The following is an 18,981-nucleotide window of genomic DNA, read 5'->3' as shown; positions in this document are numbered from 1 at the left end:
GTTTTGGTGGTAGCAGGATTACCAAAAGCACAGTTGATTGCTGTCTTCAATGCTACCCAAGGACAATACCAGACTTTCTACTCCAGGAAATAATTTTTTTGTCTTTTTCTTGGTGGCCAAGCTGCTAGTTCCACATTTTGACTTGTTGTCTTTAGTCTTTATTTATGATTGCAAATATTTTAACTATTTTCCTAAAAGCAAACTGAAATTACTGGCCCAACAGAAGCAGTTTTCTAACAAAATGCAGAAATTTTATAAGATAATAATATAAAGAAAATAAGAATTTAGTAGTTCCAGACCTGCCTGGGCAACACAGTGAGAACCCCATCTCTACAAAAAATAAGAAAAATTAACCAGGCATGGTAGCATGAGCCTGTACTCATAATTACTTGGGAGGCTAAGGCAAGATGATAGCTTGGCACAGGAGTTCAAGGCTGCAGTTAGCTATGACCACTGCATTCTAGCCAGGGCAACAGACAGACACCTTGTCTCTTAAAAAAATACTAAAAATAAATAATACAGAAGATGCTTTAGACTCTATAATACGCTTAGCCAACTAATTTTATAATTCATTCAATAAATATCTGAGTATTTGTTATGTGCCAAGCATTATCCTCTGGGTTTAATGATAGCCAAAATAAAGTTACTCTCATGGAGTTTATATCCACAAAGTAGAAAATATAAGTTACAGATATAAGTACTCTTCCTATTTTGTTTTTTATCTTCAGATTGTAAGAGTTTCAGTGTCAAGGTGGGATCTGTCAATGTACTCGGTAAGGTATCACATACGTGTACTTAATATGCAGCTTAACTTAAGCTCTGTTACCTGCTTTTTTGTTTTATCACATATATCTTCCTCCTTGTAATTCTTTCCTAATGTAAAAGTCCCAGAAAAACCATGGCCTTTGATCTGTTTCACGAGACCTTCAAAAATTAAACATTTCAGCATCCGTTTCAAAAGACTCCTGTTCCGTTGAACATCGTATCTATATATAGAACTGACATACTTATAGATGGAAAGGATGGACACTCCTTTTTTTCCATTCATTTCCTTCACAGCTGTCAGGATCATCACACGTGTAGCTAAATGTAAAAGGATATGCTAATTCAGTCAAAATAATTAAAATGAAAAGAAAGTAAAACTTGGTTAATCTTAATCTGCATGAGGACTGAGTTAAGAAAAAAATAAATCAAAGATTTATTACAACATAGTGTCATTTTGAAAAAATATGTAATAAAAATGTATCTCAGCATATTAAGAAACAAATTAGTGTAATACAAATAATTGAAGGAAGAATTACTCATATTGAATTGTTAATGTTATAAAACAACAATCATTCAGAATTATAAAAGAAAACTCTCACAATTATTTAAGTATACGCAATGATTAGTATATGAAACGTTCATTCCCTAAAAGATAAATAAAGCCTGGTTTAAACTGCAAGCTAAAGAGATTTAAATACAACAGAGTGAGCAAGAACTACCTGGGCCAAGTCAAACAAAATAATACATCTTTACTTTTGTTAAGATATTATGACTTGTAATTGAATTCATTTATGAAAAGCATACATAACTGTAAAAACAATTATTTATAACAATTACAAGATATCTCTAAGGATTGCAAGAACTTTAGCAAAGATCACTACAAAAAGGTATTTCCTTTAAGAGATGTCATACTTACGAGGGCATTGAACTTTTTCTTTTGGTTCAAATTCGATATTCTGGATTTCTGTCTCTTTCAGTTTTCCTCCAAAATAATGTGACGGAATAAAGTAATTCACCACTTTTCCCTGATACAAACAACAGTCAGTAGTTACACAGTGTTTTGCTCTCAGTATTCTGAATTGTTTATTGAAATTAACTTTCCTTCTTTATGGAAATGCAAAACAGTTGTAAAAAACTTGCAAGAGAAAGGGCCAAATAGCTGTAGATACATACATTGTTTTATTTCTGAGTTTACAGCTAGCTATCACTTAAAAAAAATGTGCATATTATCTTAAATTACCTAAATGTTATGTGCGGAACCTCCAAAATTAAGTTTTTTTTTTTTTGAGACGGCGTCTAGCTCTGTCACCCAGGCTGGAGTACAGTGGTGCGATCTCGGCTCACTGCCAGCTCCGCCTCCCAGGTTCACGCCATTCTCCTGCCTCAGCCTCCTGAGTAGCTGGGACTACCGGCACCCGCCACCACGCCTGGCTAATTTTTTGTATTTTTAGTAGAGACGGGGTTTCACCATGTTAGCCAGGATGGTCTCAATCTCCTGACCTCGTGATCCGCCTGCCTCAGCCTCCCAAAGTGCTGGGAATTACAGGCGTGAGCCACCATGCCCGGCCTGAAATTAACTTTTAAAGGTATATTTAAATATAAAATTAACCCATTGAATTTATAATAATATGAAAATAACTTGGAATTAAAGGAGTAATGAGTAGGACATCTCAGAGAGAAGTTACTGAGCTAAATCAACATATTCCAAGTCACACTTCTACAAAGAAAACATAATTTTTTCTATTTCCTATTCAAATCTGAAAGGCTAATTCTGCAAACTTGACCCTACTGAAAGATAACATAATGCTAAAGCTGTGAGACTGGTGGATCCTAGAGGTAATTAATTATAATTACACCTTTAACTACTGACTTCATTTCAGCAAGATTTAATGTAAACGCTGATTTTGGATTTCATTACTAGAAAATATGAGCTATATACTATATTTGCCTTAGTGGATTTTGTTTCTGTAACTCCAAAATTTATATTTTTATACACAATTATGTATTTTGGGACAAGGACTTGAAATTTGTTTCATTTAGCAATCTATTTACTAAGCTACCTGTTCTTTAACAAAGTTCTAATTATTTGGTTCTAAGATTTATATATCTGAGATTTGTACAATATTTTTAAATAGCTCTTAAAAATATTTAGTAGCAATATGGAGACTTTATTAGTGACAAAACATTTGAGGAGTCAACAGTACTTTTGTAAAGGAGTTTCTCTGCCAACTAGAAGGAAGTTTAGTAAGTGACTGCTAATTCTCTTCCAGGTTGGCCAACATTACTTAAAAAATAAACCTTCTGGGTCACAAACACCCCATTCTCTCTGCCCACTTGAAGTTAACTAACCACTAATATAAATCATTACCCACAGAGTGAACAGAAAGTGTTGACTTAAGTGCCAAGCAAATGTTCAACATATGATGCTTTTCGAGAACATATGTCCCTTGCTTTTGCAAGCCCTACTGTACCCCTCCTACCTCAGGAAGAGTGAGAGCATCTTGTTTGACATCTTGTCGAGTATGTGTCAGAATCAGAGCCAAAACCTCCACTGTCTTTCCAAGACCCATCTCATCTGCTAAAATTCCACCAAGCAACTGCAGCCCAGAATTTGGGTACTCACGAATGATGCTAAGGAAAAAAAAAAAAAAAACAAGATAAATCACATCACAAGAATGTGAATACAAATTATACTTTTTCTAAAGAGAACTGGAAGCAATGCATAAAGTCTAAGTTTACTGAAACTGTATTTTAGGGTAAAATAATTCAAACCTTAGATTACGAACATAAGAAATGTGATAACCAAAAAAACTGCCTGAGCTGACAAGTAACTCCGCAGAAATGAGTGGCAGTCAAAAGAGAACATGTCTGCCTTCTTTCTATGACCTTTATGAATCTATGAATAAAAAGAAAAATACAAAGGGCAATAACTACTGATTCATTCATGATGTTTAATGATTACTAAGAAAAAAAAAAAAAAAAACTGGCCTCATAATAAACAAGATAACATTTTTACTTAGAATAATAATCTCTTTAAATCTTGATAACTAAGCACCTTATGTCTATTATTCCAAATTCATTCACTGAAAAATGACAAGTGCTATTAATTCTAAATCTATCCTATCCATAGAGATGTCTAATAAGACTTCACCTTTGACTCCTTCATGAGGTAAAGCCAAAGTTACAGATATGCTAACAATCTCAGACAGTTTTTCATTATATTTATTTTTTAAATCAAGCATATAAGTAAAATTTTGCCTTACCAGCCTGTATATGGATTATAGTAGAGTTTGAGACCCTCAGATGTAACAATCTCTCGCCATAAGAAGTGCAGGGCACTTTCTAAAGAAAAATATAATCATAATAACAAATTTTTGTTTTGCCTTCAGTCAGATAATCACATTAAAATACGAATAGGTTAACTGTGAGGATACTCTGACATAGTGATACCCATATTCTTGTGAAATCTCATTTTGGAAAAGCCACATACTTAACATGTGAGTAAAAAGCTAAAGGTCCCTCAGTTTCCTTTCTTCTGGTATTACTCTTTAGCTCTCTTTGTTTTGGGCACAAATCCACATCAGCAAATAATGGGACAGATAAGCAAACTGTAGCTGATTACAGAGAATTAACAGAAAACTGATACATATAACCAGTCCCTACCTGATAAATGAGTCTTTTTAAATAAATCTTGCAATAAATTATATGAAGTCTTTGAATAACTCAATAGACATATGCCAGCTGGCTAACACATTTACCCGAATCAGACCTGACCTCTTCTATGGGTCTGAGAGTGAGAAGAAAGGCTTACTTAACTGGGAAAAAAATATCTAAAACCATAACTCAGAAGTGCTGAGTTTGTTTCTACCAGAATCTTCCACTATCCTTCCCCTTAATATTTTAACTTATTTAAACCAAATGCCAAATAAGTAGCATGTCTCTACCCACCAATGAAACAGCAAGTAATTTTTAGTTGGCTTCTTTAGAGATTAATAGGTATTTTATATTTTTATCTTCTAGAATAAAATAGCCATTAAAAATTCAAAAATCTATAGATGTTGGCACAAAGGCAGTAAAAAGGGAATGCTTTTACACTACTGATGGGAATACAAATTAGTACAATCTCTATGGAAAACAGTATGGAGATTTCTCAAAGAACTAAGAGTAGATCTATCATTCACTCCAGAACACTACTGGAACTTGTTCCCTAAAGGAAAACAAGTCACTATATCAAAAAGACACCCATGCTCACATGTTTATTGCAGTACGAATTGACAATTGCAAAGATATGGAACCAACTTAAGTGCCCATCAATCAATGAGTGGATAAAGAAAATGTGGGTGGAGGGGAGCAGGTGTATATACACACCATGGAATACTATACAGCCATAAGAAAGAATGAAATAATGTTTTTTGCAGCAACTTGGATGAAAATGGAGGTCATTATCCCAAGTGAAGTAACTCTGGAACAGAAAAACAAATACCACATATTCTTATTTACAAGTGTGAGCTAAGCTATAAGTACATGGGTGCATACAGAGTAGTACAATGGATACTGGAGACTCAGAAGGGAAGTGAGGGATGAAAAAATACATAGTAGTACAATATACACTATTCAGGTGATGGGTACACTAAAAGTCCAGACTTCACCACTACACAATTCGTCCATGTAACCAAAAATCACTTTTACCCCCACAAAGTTACTGAAAAAAGACAGCAATAAAGAAGTGGCATAAAAGCCTCCCGTAAAACTACTACTTTCATAAAAATACTCAACAGATGACATTATTGTAAAGAAAAAAATGCAAAATCTAGGTAAATTAGTCACACATAAGTCTCCCACTTTTGTAAATTTGCTTTCTGTCACTAACATTCACCATTACATTGTGAGTTTCTTACAGATGATCAGTAAGATTCCCACTGGACCAGATTCTGAACAGCAATTCTTTGTTTGAAAGGAATGTAAAAAAAATTTCTTGGTTTTCAAAAATTCCAATTGAGGCAGCTTTTGATTTCCTTTTGGCAGGAAAAACCATTTCAAACTTTTCTGAATGAAGAAACCCACAAATTCATTTTTCTAGATTTCAATTTTAAATAATTTCTTAGAAAATAATTTTGTTCATAGCACCCATTTTATCTTATATTTTCAGGATGTTTATTTTAATGATTAATTTCCCCCTGCCCTAATATCTCTGATGTAATCTCTCTAATCAATTTTTCTTTAAACATCTTATTCTTACCAGTAGCAGGACTGCTTCTGAAACACTCTTGTTGTAGCATCCAATTGACAGCCTCTCTTTGGTAGGGTCTCAACACAGGGATCAGTGCAGGATGCTGGACATCCACTTGGATGGACCGTGTTTCTTGCTGATGTGTTTGTTTCACAAAGTGATACAGCTCGTCAATGTCTTGTCCCTCTGGCTCATTCTCCGGATCATCTTCATCCTCTTCCAACACATCTGTACATCACACAACAAATGTACTCAAAAACTGACGTAACTTTTCTAACTATAAGCAATTCTTATTCTAAGAGCATACGATGAACTTGCCCAACTCTGGGTTCTTGCTCAGAGTGTTTTGTCACTGAAAGGCCCTATCTTTAATTTTTCATTAATCAAAAATCTACTCATCCATTCTTCAAGGAAGTTTAACTGCTACTTTTTCCATGGCATTTTCTTTTGCTTTCCCTGGCTGGAATTATGTTCTCCTCTGTTGTGCAATCCTTTTATATTCTGGATATAGTAATATTACATTGTAATCTACTGCAATACCAACTGCAATCATTTATGTCCATTGGTCCCTTCCCCAGTGAGACAAAGGCAAAGTTTTTCATTTTTGTAGCCCCTCAGAGAAGCTGACACGTAGCTGACACGTGTATTGTCCACTGCAGATATTTTACAAACATTTGAGGAACTCAATATGAATACTGTTTGAAGTTTATACAGGAACACTTATTTTACTTTTACAATTTTAACATACAAAATCCATATGGAGACATAACTGTTCTATGCCCAATAAGAAACGGGTTCTCATTTTATTTCTTATGCTATAAAAGGATAGGCATTTGGTAGCAGTAGCAGCCAATTGGAAGACAAGTGATTATTAAGTTATCAATGCAAATTTGTAAAATAGTAAAAATACTAATTTCATTTGGTGGGCACAATTGTTCTGTGGAAGAAGATTTATGCTTACTATAACATGAAAAAAGTAATAAAAACCTTGAACATATTTACAAACTCCTTTCAGTTAATGGTTCTTTATTAAAAACATAACTCTTTCAAGGTGAAAAAGTCTATCATTTATTTCTGAACTGCTTTGAAAGAGGCCTATATACTTTTACAGGACACACCTCATAACTTCTAAAACTAAAAGATCACACCAAAAAATTCATGACTTACTTTTTTCCAATAAAAAATATGCCATGTAAAATTTCCAAAACTTCACAATTAATGTATAGCTTTATGCTTGGTTCTTTTAGACTTTTACTGTAATTATATAATCTAAGATTAATAGCTAAATTTGAAGCTTTCCTTAGATACCAGGTTTTAAAATGCACAAATTTGTAATATTTTTAAAAGGCCATAACTTTAAAAACTCTACATGTACTTAAATTCATTCCTTCTAATCCCAAAACCAGAGGTTTCCTCATTTAAAGTATCTAACTTGCAAAATGATTTACTATTACTGATATTATAAAGCATTGCAAAAAATGTAGTAGAGAAATAACAATCAAAGTTAGAAATTGATTTTTAAATACTCCAGTATGACAATGTTCTATAATTTGCACCTGAAATAATGCTGACCCACCATGAGCAGAACTTGGAGAATTTGGGCTCTTTTTCCAGCAGTGTTGATGAGCTGCACCAAGCCATCCACACTCTCCCATGGTGACCAATGGCAGACAACTCTGAATCTGCAGTCCTGACCAAAGATGCAACGTCTTGCCAAGAAACAGAGCAAAGTTATCTGGTCTTTATGGGAACCAGGCTTTTGAAATTATTTGTCAGACTGCAAAGGAGAGGTGGAATAAACGCCAGCCAAGAATTTCTGGCCATGACAAAATAAAAGCACAGGAATAATGCAAAAATCCCAACAGCTCAGATCCCTTTACACTCTGCCTTTTGACTTGCATATTGACTCTGCAAATATTCCTTTAATATTTACAATAAGGTAAACACAGAGTTAACCAAAGAAATAAATTATATTAGTGGGTGCGTTTCAAATAAGCATAATTTGCCATATAATCATTTAATTTTTATTATGACTTTATCAGCTGTTTTTCTGATTGTTATGTCCAGCACTTAGAGAAAAAAACTCACAACTCCTAAGTAATAGCAATTTTTAAGTTTACTGTAAACATTACCTGGAATAATATAATTGTGTAACTTTTCCATTACTTTCTTCATAAGCTGATTGAACTTTTTCATTCTTGAATTTGCATCACTCAAGAAGTCTAGTTTTGCTAGGCCAGCTTCCAAAAGATAAATTCCAACCTACAAATAATTAATCAAAATAAAAGTAGTTTCATTTGAAATACACCATTCTTTATGAGGACATAAGAAAGAAAAAATTAGCATCACTATTTTTAAAGGTATTCATAGCATTTGTGCCACAAATAATAAATACATACCTACCAAATTTTCCCCACGTGTTTCATTTTCACTAACAAATTACAAATGTAAGTGCCTACAATGTACAATTCGAGTTGCTGGAAAAAAATATTTCCCTAACTGAAATGGAACCTGGGAGAATGCGATAAGAACACCTAGTTCTATCTACTAATAAAATGATTCCCAAAACTAATGAATTAATCAATCAAGTTTGTTAAAAATGCAGATTTTCCCAGAAGATTATGATATACATGCTAGGAATCTTCTACACTGTTAGGTTTGGGCATCCTTATTACTGAAGCAAACACTAAAACGTGTAAAAAAACAGACCTTGATTAATGTTAATATTTTGACCCTAGTGAAGTAATGTAGTATGAAGTTTTACGGTTGAAAGACTTGATTTTGAATCCTGGCATTGATACTTAGAAGCTAAATGAATTGGAGAAAAAACAACCTATTTATTTTGACCCAAGTGTTCTCATTTACAAAATGGAGAGACATCTAGCTTAAATAACTATAAAAGTTTCTAATGGTAGACACTCAATAAATGTTAGTTCCCTTTACTTCATGTTGACTATGTTGTACCTGAGTCCCTAATCACTGAGAATCTCATATTCTTTCACTAAAGAACAGAAATCCACCAGCCTTACACAGAAATGAATGACAAAGTGTATTTCATTCCTGTTTGTATTCTGTCTTGGCTTGCTTGGAGATGTCTTACTACAGCAGCAATAAATGTTTAAATATTTGTAAAATTCAGGATCGGGAAAAACACAATAGATTAAGACTTGGTTTGTAGGGAACATAGAACACAGATATGTGAGTCATAAATTGTTACATACTTGTTATCACTGAGCCACAATTTTGGCAAAATCAGTAGAGAGGGAATGTCTGGTTACACAGTTTCACTGTACAGGGAAAAATTAATTGCAATCTAATAATTCTAAATTTTCTCCTTTCCTTCTGACAATTCTAAAACTATAACTAAGGTTATTGATGAAAGAAATATATGAAACAGTTTTCAGTTAAACAACATGAAATTAACGTTTTAAAATTTCAAGTTTAACATAAAAGCATATTAATTTGCTTCACAGTTTGCAAAGTATACTTTCTTACATTATCTGACCTCATTTTAAACACAATTTTATGCTGTAAGAAGAATGGGTATTACTGACATTTCATAAAGAAACTGAAATTAGAGCATTTAAATGATTCACATAAAGTTATTTGGCCAGTGAATGGCAGAGACTGAAATAAATTACAAATTTATTCATTCATCTACTGAAAATTTAGGTACCAGGTACTTTACTAGGCTGTAAAGATGAAAGGCTTCATAGTTTACCAAAGGGGAATGATATAAAATGTTAAGTACATGACAAGTCGCCAAGGCTGGGAAAAAAAAAAAAAATCTACCAGAGATTCTGAGGAGAGGGCACATAATACCACCAATAGATTTGAGAAATGATCTCCCTGGGTGAATTAATGCTAAACTAAATATTTAAAAATAACCAGAAATTATCAGGGAAAGGGAACAACTGAAGCAGAGGGAACTATAAGAGCAAAAGCAAAGACGCAGACAGTCAGTGTGGTATATGGAAGAAATAAATCAATTTGGAGTTTCTGGGACAAAATAAAAAGCAGAGTAATAAAGGGTAAATAAGGCTCAAGGGCTTGTCAAGGGAGGAACTTCTGTGCCAGATTAGAAAGATTATGCTTAATTCTGTAGGCAGTAATGAACAGAATTTCATTTGCATTCACATCATACAATTCTAGAGACAAAATCAAAGCATTTGAAAACACAAAATGGCAAACAGAGAAATGGTTAAATGACTGCTGCAGTAAGAGGAACAGATGATGAGGACCAAAACAAGTCACTGAAAGTAGAGATGGAAGATCTTGAAAAAGTGTAGCCTGAAAATGATTAGTTGTAACATACTTTTAATAGTTATTAAAAGCTTAAAGTGTACTTTGAAACTTAATAATGAAAGGTTTATTGCTGGCTTTTCAGACTTCTCTCATAGGTTAATTTAAAAGTGGACTGCCAATGTAGAAGAGCCTCAAAAGACACCACAAAAAATTAAGTACCTTGATAATGTGATTTCCTTCTGGTTTGTGATAAAGTTTTATTCTTCTCTTCTTTTGCAGCCAACCCAAATCTTCTAACATTTCACCACTGAAGGATGACTCCACTAGAATACCCTTGTCACAAATACTCATTGGTTCTTTTTTTTGTTTCTCTACATCTTCACCTTTTGAATGAATATAAATCAGGAACTGATTGCTTGACTCTGAACTCACCAATGTAATACTCCTTTCGGAAAAATTTTCAGTTAAACTCTGCTCAGGAAGAAGCTGAAGAGTTAATTCTCCTAGAAATGCTTTCCAGGAATTGTCAAAGTGATAGGGAGAAATCACAATATTCAACTTTACAGACAAAGGGGAAAAAATACCAACAGTCTCTTCTTTTTCAATTGGTTTTGAGAAGCTCACCACTTTTGAACACTTCTTCTTGTCTCTGTGAGCCACTTCTTCCTTCAGACTATCACTTAGAATGATGCAATGAGCAGAAGAGGTATCGGAACCTGGGCAGGGCTGCTCATCATCATCACTTATGGTGATAGGTTCATTCCTTCTGTCCTCATGCATATTCCAATGAAGCTGCTGCCTTTTTTCCTCATCTACCCTCACTGGAGGAGCACGTTTCCTCCGGCTGCTCATTTTCAAGTTTTCTTGGCTGGTAACTGTGAACCCTAGAGGACAAATGAAACAACAGGAGGTATACCAAGAGATGATTTAGTACTTAAGGGTTACCAGATGAGAAATTCAGCATAAATTCACAGCCCATAAACATAATATGAAATCTTCAGTGACATATAAAGCAATGAGCAATTTTTTACCAGGTCAATATGACTAAGGAATGAACATATTAACCATAATCTATACATCAAATAAATTCTAATGGTTTTACTAGTCTTTAATAGATAAATTTAGTAAAGGCAATTTGTTGTATAAAATTGTAGAAATAATTTAATGAGCAATATAATAGGAAGGTAAATCTCTCAATTAATCCCAAGTAATTTAACTGCCCCTCAGAACAAAGCCCAACAATACTTTAAAAGAGTGAAACAAAATCTAACACAAATGTCTGGCATCAAATCTAAAATTATCAGGCACGTAAAAAAAAAAAAAAAAAAAAAGAAAAGAAAACAGAAAAATAAGACCCATGACAAGAAAAAAATCAAAAAGCCCCAGCATGATATAATTAGCAGAAACAAACATTCAAACAGCTACTGTAAATATTCTCAATATGTTCAAGAAGGTAGAGGAAAATATGAATATGACAAAAAAATTATAGATATACAAATGACTCCTATAAAATTTATGCAGATGGAAATGCAACATCTGAAACAAAAAACACATTGTATGAGATTACCAGCACATTAGAAATGGCAAAGAAAAAAAGGAGGAGAATAAGCTTAAACAATGGAAACAACAGTAACAACAGAAACTGTCAAAAATGAAGCCAAGATAAACAAAGACTGAAAAAACAATAAATAGAACATCAGAAACCTACTGGACAATGTTAAGGAGTCAAACATGCATAAAACTGGAATGTCAGCAGAAAAGAAAGGATATAAAAAACTTCTTGAAAAAATGATACATGAAAATTTTCCAAATTCTATAAAAACCATCAACCCAGAAAACCAAGAAGCTCAATGAAACCCAATCAAGGCAAACATAAAGAACAATCACAATAAGGTATGCCATGATTAAAGTACCGAAAAGTGAGGACTTCTCTCCAGATTTGCCCTATTTTTCTGGTTTAGCCACTGCTCCCACCCTACAGCTCTAAACTTGGCAAAATATCTTTCAAAAATGAAGGTGAAGAAAAGATCGACAAAAGCCAAAAGGACTTATCACTTGTATACCTAAAATCTAAGTAATGTTAGAAGTGCTTGGGTAGAAGAAATATAACATCAGATGGAAATCTGGATCCACACACAAGGAAATAAAAAGCAAAAATTAAAAATATGTGCATAAATATAGTAAACTTTTTTGATTTTTAAATTTCTCCAAAAGATAACTTACTATATTTTTATTCTGAAAATTTTCAAGCATACATAAAAATTTAGAAAATAGTATAATAGTATATAATTACAGATCTATACAACATACTATGTCCATGGACTAGAAGACTCAAAATGTTCAGATGTCAATTTCTTAGTATTAACTTACAGAAAAGCAATTCCATTCAAAATTCCAACAGGTTTCTTTAGTAGAAACTGACAACCTGATGTTAAAATTTATATTAAAATGCCTACAATACAGGAAAGTCAATATAATTTTAGAAAATAAAAATAAAGTTGAATGATTTACACTGATTCCAAGACGTATGTCAAAAGAAATAAAAATGGCGCAGCAGTGGTGTAAAGACAAACATATAGATCAACGGAACACAATAAAATGTCCTGCAGTAGACCCACACATGTATGGTCAATTGATTTCTGAAAGAAGTTCAGAGGCAGTCAATGGGAAAGGTATCCTTTTAGTAAATGGATACCAATATGCAACAAAATGAAGCTTTACCTCATAAAATATAAGAGTTCACTAAAAATAGATAATAAAAATAAAAGCTAAAACTAAAACTTCTCAAAGAAAACAGAGGAGAAAACCTAAATGACATTGGATTCGCCCAAAAAAAGTCACAAAAATTTTTAAGCAGGAAACAAAAACCACAGACTATGTAAGAAAATGATAAATTAAGTTTCATCAAAAATAAATATTTTGGTTCTTCAAAAGATACTGTCATCAAAATATGACAGCAAGTCATAGATGGGAGAAAATATTAGCAAATCAAGTATCTGATGAAGGATATGTTTGCAGACTATGTAAAGAACTCTCACAAATCAATAGTAAGATAAACATTTAAAAAACAGTCAAAAATTTTGAACAGACATTTCACCAAAGATGACCCATAAGTGTAAAATAAGCACATGAAAATACTTTCACCAGCATCAGTCATTAAAGCAATGCAAATTCAACCCAGAAATCACAATGAGATGCCACTATTCACACACTATAATAGTCAAAAATTTAAAACACTGCAAATATGGTTCAAACAGAACTGAACTCTCCAACATTCGAATACAGCACACTTTGGAAAAGTTTATCAGTTTCTAATAAAATTGAATATAACTTAATACGCAGCCTAGCAATCCCTCTCTTAGGTATTTATCCAAGAGAAATCAAAACATAAATCCACAAAAATTTAAACTTCAACGTTAACAGCTTTCCTCTTAAAAGCCCCAAACTGGAAGAAAACCCAAATGTCCAACAACTGGTGAATGGACACATTGTGGCATATTCATACAATGGAATACTATTCTGTGATAAAAAGAGACTTCTGTAAAATAACATGAATGAACTGTTAGAGCATTATGCTAAACTGAAGGAAGCTAGATGTGAAAGATTATATACTATATGCTTCCATTTACATGAAATTCTAGAAATGGCAAAAACCTAAGTACAGAAAGCAGATTAGTGGTTATCAGGGGCAAGGAAGTAGAAAGAGGTGACTGACAGCAAAGGAACAGGAAGGCAGGCTTTGGAACATAAATGTTCAACACATGATTGCAGAGTATACATCTGTCAAAACTCATCAAATTATATACTTTAAATTGAATTTTCTTATATATAAACTATATCTTAAAGTTGATTTAAAGAGCAGAAACAAAAAGTAGATGCACAAGATTTAGAAATTTTAATATTAAATATAACTTTATTCAATAAACCTGAAAAATCTGGATAAAATGATAAATGATAAAATTTTGCTAACAAAATACAAATGAACAAAATTGGCCCAAGAAGGAAAATATGAATAGACCAATAACCATAAAGAAACTAAAGTGACATTATTTACCTGCCTAAGGTCTATTCTCCTTCCCTGATGATTGAACCTTTATTTAGAAACAAGGTGGCCCTGTGATTCAAAGGAAGGTGGTTTCCTTGGCAGCTCCAAGTAAGTAGTTTCTGTCTACTATTGGCCAAAGCAAATCCAATAAGGTAGTTGTTGGCTGCATATGACTACTTAACTTTCAATACAGTTATGCATTGCATAATGACATTTTGGTCAATAAGGGACCAAATATTAGAGTGGTTCCATAAAGAAGCTGAAAAATTCCTATGGACTAGTGACATCATAGCCATTGTAACATCATAATGCATTACTTTTTTTTTTATTTTTTATTTTTTTGAGATGGAGTCTCGCTCTGTTGCCCAGGCTGGAGTGCAGTGGCTCGATCTCCGCTCACTGCAAGCTCCGCCTCCTGGGTTCATGCCATTCTCCTGCCTCAGCCTCCCAAATAGCTGGGACTACAGGCGCCACCCGCCACTATGCCCAGCTAATTTTTTTTTGTATTTTTAGTAGAGACGGGGTTTCACTGTGTTAGCCAGGATGGTATCGATCTCCTGACCTCATGATTCACCCGCCTTGGCCTCCCAAAGTGCTGGGATTACAGGCGTGAGCCACCGCGCCTGACTGCATTATTTTTTACTAAATTTTGTGTAGCACAAGCGTGCAGTGTTTACAAAGTCTACAGAATTGTACAGTATTGTCCCAGGCCTTCACATTCACTCCCTGACTAACTCAGAGCAACCTTCAGTGTTATAAGCTGCATTCATGCTAAGCACCCCACAAAGCTGTACTATATTTTATCTTTTATACCATATCTTTACTGTACATTTCCCATATTTAAATATGTTTAAATATACAAATACTACTGTGTGACAACTGCCTACAGTATCCAGTACAGAATATACTGTACGGGTTTGTAGCCTAAGAGCAGTAGGCTGTACCATAGAGCCTAGGTGTGTAGTAGGCCGGCGGTACCACTTAGGTTTGTGTAAGTATACTCTAAGATGTTCACATAACAAACTTGTCTATGATGCATTCCTCAAAACACAGCCCCATCATTAAGTGATGTGTGACTGTAAATAAAATCAAATGTTATAAACTCAGCTCTTCAGTCTCACTAGCCACACTTCAAGTGCTCAATAACCCTATGTGACTAGTGGCTACTGCACTGAACAGCACAAATATATAGCATTCACATAATTGCAAAAAGTCTATATATCAGACAGTGCTTAAGTCAATCATGAGAATTCTATTCTCTTAGCCAGTGCTTCACTGGCTATGATAACTACTTTTAAAGCATCTTATCCTCTCTTATCTTGGAGGAATCATATAGAAAGCTCTTAATTTCCTAAGTGTTTATGTTTGTCCAGTTTTCTTCAAAGCATAAGCTGGAATACTGAAAGTGAGTCAGGTCACTGCAGGAACTTTGAAAAGTTAGCCTTATCAGTTAACTACTGCCACAAACATGCTGTATTAACACACTACCCCAAAGCTCAATACCTTGATACAGCAATCATTTATTCTCATAGATCTGCACATTAGCTGAAGGAGGTTAATCTAGGCTAGGTTTCTGGAAAAGCAGTTTGGCTCTGCTTAATATAGTTCTTATCCTCTCTCCTTGGATCAGCAAAGTAACTCAGGAATGTTCTTTATGGCAATGGTTGAGGTGTATCATCTTGCAAATCCAATCACACAAGTAGTTTTCAAAGTGTTTAAAAACCACTAAGGTGCCACAGACCAAAGCAAGACATATCCATGGACCCAATGTTAAGTAGTGGAGAAATATACTACACTTCTTTACTAGGTGAAACTGCACATGGCAAAAAGCATGGATATGGGGGGTGAAGGGGTAGAAGGAGTGTAGAAAGGGAATTGGGCCAGTTACAAAATGTATCACACTAACCATAATAATATTAATAACATGGTTCTTGTGGAATCATTAACTCTGAAAACTCCAAAAGCAACTCTCTAGCAGAGTCTCACATTAGCAAAGTAATGTGGCTTAAAGGTGAGAACGCGATGCTTTGAAGTCTTACATTCATTCTAATTCCAGCTTTGGCATTTACTGTGTGGCACTGAAATAGTTATGCAGTCTTCTGTGCCAATTTTCTCATCTCTAAAATGGGGATGATAGCAGGATTGTGGTTAGAAATAGTTTAAGTACAACAGCACAGTACCAGAAATTTGGCCTGTATTCCATAAATGGTAGTTGCTATTTATTGTCATCCTGAGAATACTCTAAACCAGCAGTTCCCAACCTTTTTGGTACCATAAACGGGTTTCATGGAAGACAATTTTTCCATGGACCGGAGGAGAGGGGTGGGGTGGGGAGGGGGTGGTTTAGGGATGAAACTGTTCCACCTTAGATCATCAGGCATTAGATTTTAATAAGAAGTGTACAACCTAGATCCTGCGCATATGCAGTTCACGATAGGGTCCATGCTTTTATGGTAATCTACTGACTCTGTTGCTCTGACAGGAGACAGAGCTCAGGTGGTAATGCTCGCTTGCCCGCAGCCCACCTCCTGTAGTGCAGCTCGGTTCTAACACGCCACGGACTGGCACCGGTCCGTAGCCTGGGGGTTGGGGACCCCTGCTCTAAATTACATTTCACAATAACCAAACTTTAATGTCGCAGGATGGGGGACCACAGATCAGTGCTTCTCAAACTTGACTGCACATCAGAATCACCAGGGAAATTTTAAAAAATCCTGACGCCTAGCCAACTAAGTCAGAATGTCTCAGGGAAACACCCAGGCACTACTCCCTTTATTTTTTAGAATCCCTACAAAAAACCTTGTTATGGATAACCAGCTGCCTACTAAAATCCACTTATTTCCACTCAAAGTATAGAGTAGTTGAGAAATGGCTGTCCAGCTTAGTATGGTCCTGTGACCAGTCCTAGCCAATGGAATGTGAGAAGTAACATGTGCCATGTTTCCTACAATAATTTTGTAACAGACACATTACCAAACCAGAAAACATTACTTCAACTATTTATTCTGTTCTCTGGTAAAACCTATCCAGTATCTTTTAAATTATGTACACCATTATAATTTGCACATTCCTTCAGATGTTTTCTTTCAACCTGATTCTTCCAATATTAGTGCCTCAAGGCACTTATCAGTGATAATAATACACTGCAGAAAAGTCAATACCAGAATTTCTAGCAATGCTCTGCCTTTGTCCAGTTCTTAGCTGAGTAAACATTCATGATCAAAAAAATCAACCAACCAAACAAAAAGCTCTTGGTTTTGACTGAGTCTTTACTTAAAGAAATCTCTATTTAGGGTTAACTTTTCGCACCAAAGAAAATAGTATTTGGTCAAAAATACTTATGACTAAAATGCAATATGGCAACTAGTAAGTCAAGTACTGGTGAAATTCTGTACCTAACCACATCCCATATTCTTCCAGTTTTCTTCATACCTTATCAGTGACAACTATTTCTTCCTCCTTCTTAATTAGCAGTGTTTGGGTAAAATGTAATTATGTGAAGTTTTCTATATGGACCACACTTTTACTGTCTTGTATTTAAATGTAAAAGCCTTTTGCTTGAATTGCTTTTATGCCTGTCTCCATCCCAGTCTTCCCTGGAAAGGCTTCCATGACCAGAGAAGCTGAGTTAAGGTCCTCTCTCTCCTGGATCCCAACTGCTACAATGTTCACTTTGAAAGATGGGCAGGAGTAGTATCCCATTCAGTGCTGTACTCCCAATGCCAGGTCAGTACTAGGAAGTAAACACATACAAAAAGGGTGAAACAAAGATCTCTAATTCTGTGGATATATTCCCTCCTTTTGAGGACCTAACAGTACTTTACTCATATTTCTTTTTAGAGAAGTCTCTCTTATCCACATTCTAGAAGACTATAGGTAATATGAAACTATTCTTTAGTATTTCTGAGAAAAATGAAATACTAGAACAAGGCAGGAAAACTGACTGAACTTTACCTTCAACAGAAAACAAGGATGGAATGCTAGAAAAATAAACATAAAATGTTAAATTACTAAGACAATCCAACAAATGAATAACACAACTTAAATTCACATTTTTCCCCCAAAAATATTATTTCATGTTTATAAGATACATACAAATCCTGAATTACAACAAATCCATGGTAGATCTGGGTTTAGGCTATAAAGGGCAAACAGGATTATACACTTGCCATATTCCTGTCCAAAATGTTGTCTTACGGAAACGAAGCCCACTCGTTACTAAGTACTAGGAAGCTCTTAATGACCCAGGGTTAACATAATCTTTTCCTTTTCTGTAGAAATAATTCCAGCAAGGTGAGAGTATTTCCATCTACTAAATGCTAAAATGTATTAGTTACATAAACTTGAAAAATGCCCTAAGTTTTTTCACCACCAAATTCTGTTTCCCCTAAATCTTACTAGCCTAAACTCTTAATAATAAAAGCTTTAATAATTCTGTAAGTCCAGCTCCTTTCGAGTGGACAAAGAGGATATACAATAGCATCTCTCAAAAGTAAACTATTTTATTTTCAATTGCCAGCTTACTGGTTAACTGGTCCTTCAAAGCTCTAGAAAGTCCAGGTTTGCGAACACGGACATAATTATCACAATACTGCTCAGGACTGCTCTGTCTCCAGCATGTTTACTAATCATAAACTAGTCTTTTTGGTAACAGTAAAGATATCATGGATCGTTTCTATTCAAGAGTTTCATCATT

The 18,981-nt window shown here is 34.5% G+C and overlaps 1 protein-coding gene across 6 annotated transcripts in view; it reads right to left on the bottom strand.

The window, feature by feature from the left end:
- SHPRH (SNF2 histone linker PHD RING helicase) overlaps nucleotides 1-18,981 on the bottom strand; it is a 97,488-nt gene that overhangs the window by 64,848 nt on the left and 13,659 nt on the right. For 4 of the 6 annotated variants that reach the window (XM_050787324.1, XM_050787321.1, XM_050787322.1 and 1 more), the window contains exons 2-8: nucleotides 10,460-11,124; nucleotides 8,128-8,257; nucleotides 6,005-6,223; nucleotides 4,029-4,107; nucleotides 3,246-3,396; nucleotides 1,682-1,790; nucleotides 827-1,083 (exon numbers count right to left, since the gene is read on the bottom strand). In XM_050787324.1, the coding sequence (XP_050643281.1) occupies nucleotides 827-1,083; nucleotides 1,682-1,790; nucleotides 3,246-3,396; nucleotides 4,029-4,107; nucleotides 6,005-6,223; nucleotides 8,128-8,257; nucleotides 10,460-11,092 (1,578 nt within the window). In that variant the 5' untranslated portion in view covers nucleotides 11,093-11,124. Of the gene's footprint in view, nucleotides 1-826; nucleotides 1,084-1,681; nucleotides 1,791-3,245; nucleotides 3,397-4,028; nucleotides 4,108-6,004; nucleotides 6,224-7,571; nucleotides 7,705-8,127; nucleotides 8,258-10,459; nucleotides 11,125-14,294; nucleotides 15,095-18,981 lie in introns of those variants that run through there. The other 2 variants (XM_050787323.1, XM_050787326.1) reach the window with 2 other exon arrangements.

This window comes from Macaca thibetana, chromosome 4 (genome assembly GCF_024542745.1).
Source record: "Macaca thibetana thibetana isolate TM-01 chromosome 4, ASM2454274v1, whole genome shotgun sequence".
Classification (NCBI taxonomy): Eukaryota; Metazoa; Chordata; class Mammalia; order Primates; family Cercopithecidae; genus Macaca; species Macaca thibetana.
The sequence above is the reverse complement of the archived record's forward strand: the minus strand, read 5'-3'. Positions and strand labels throughout refer to the sequence as shown.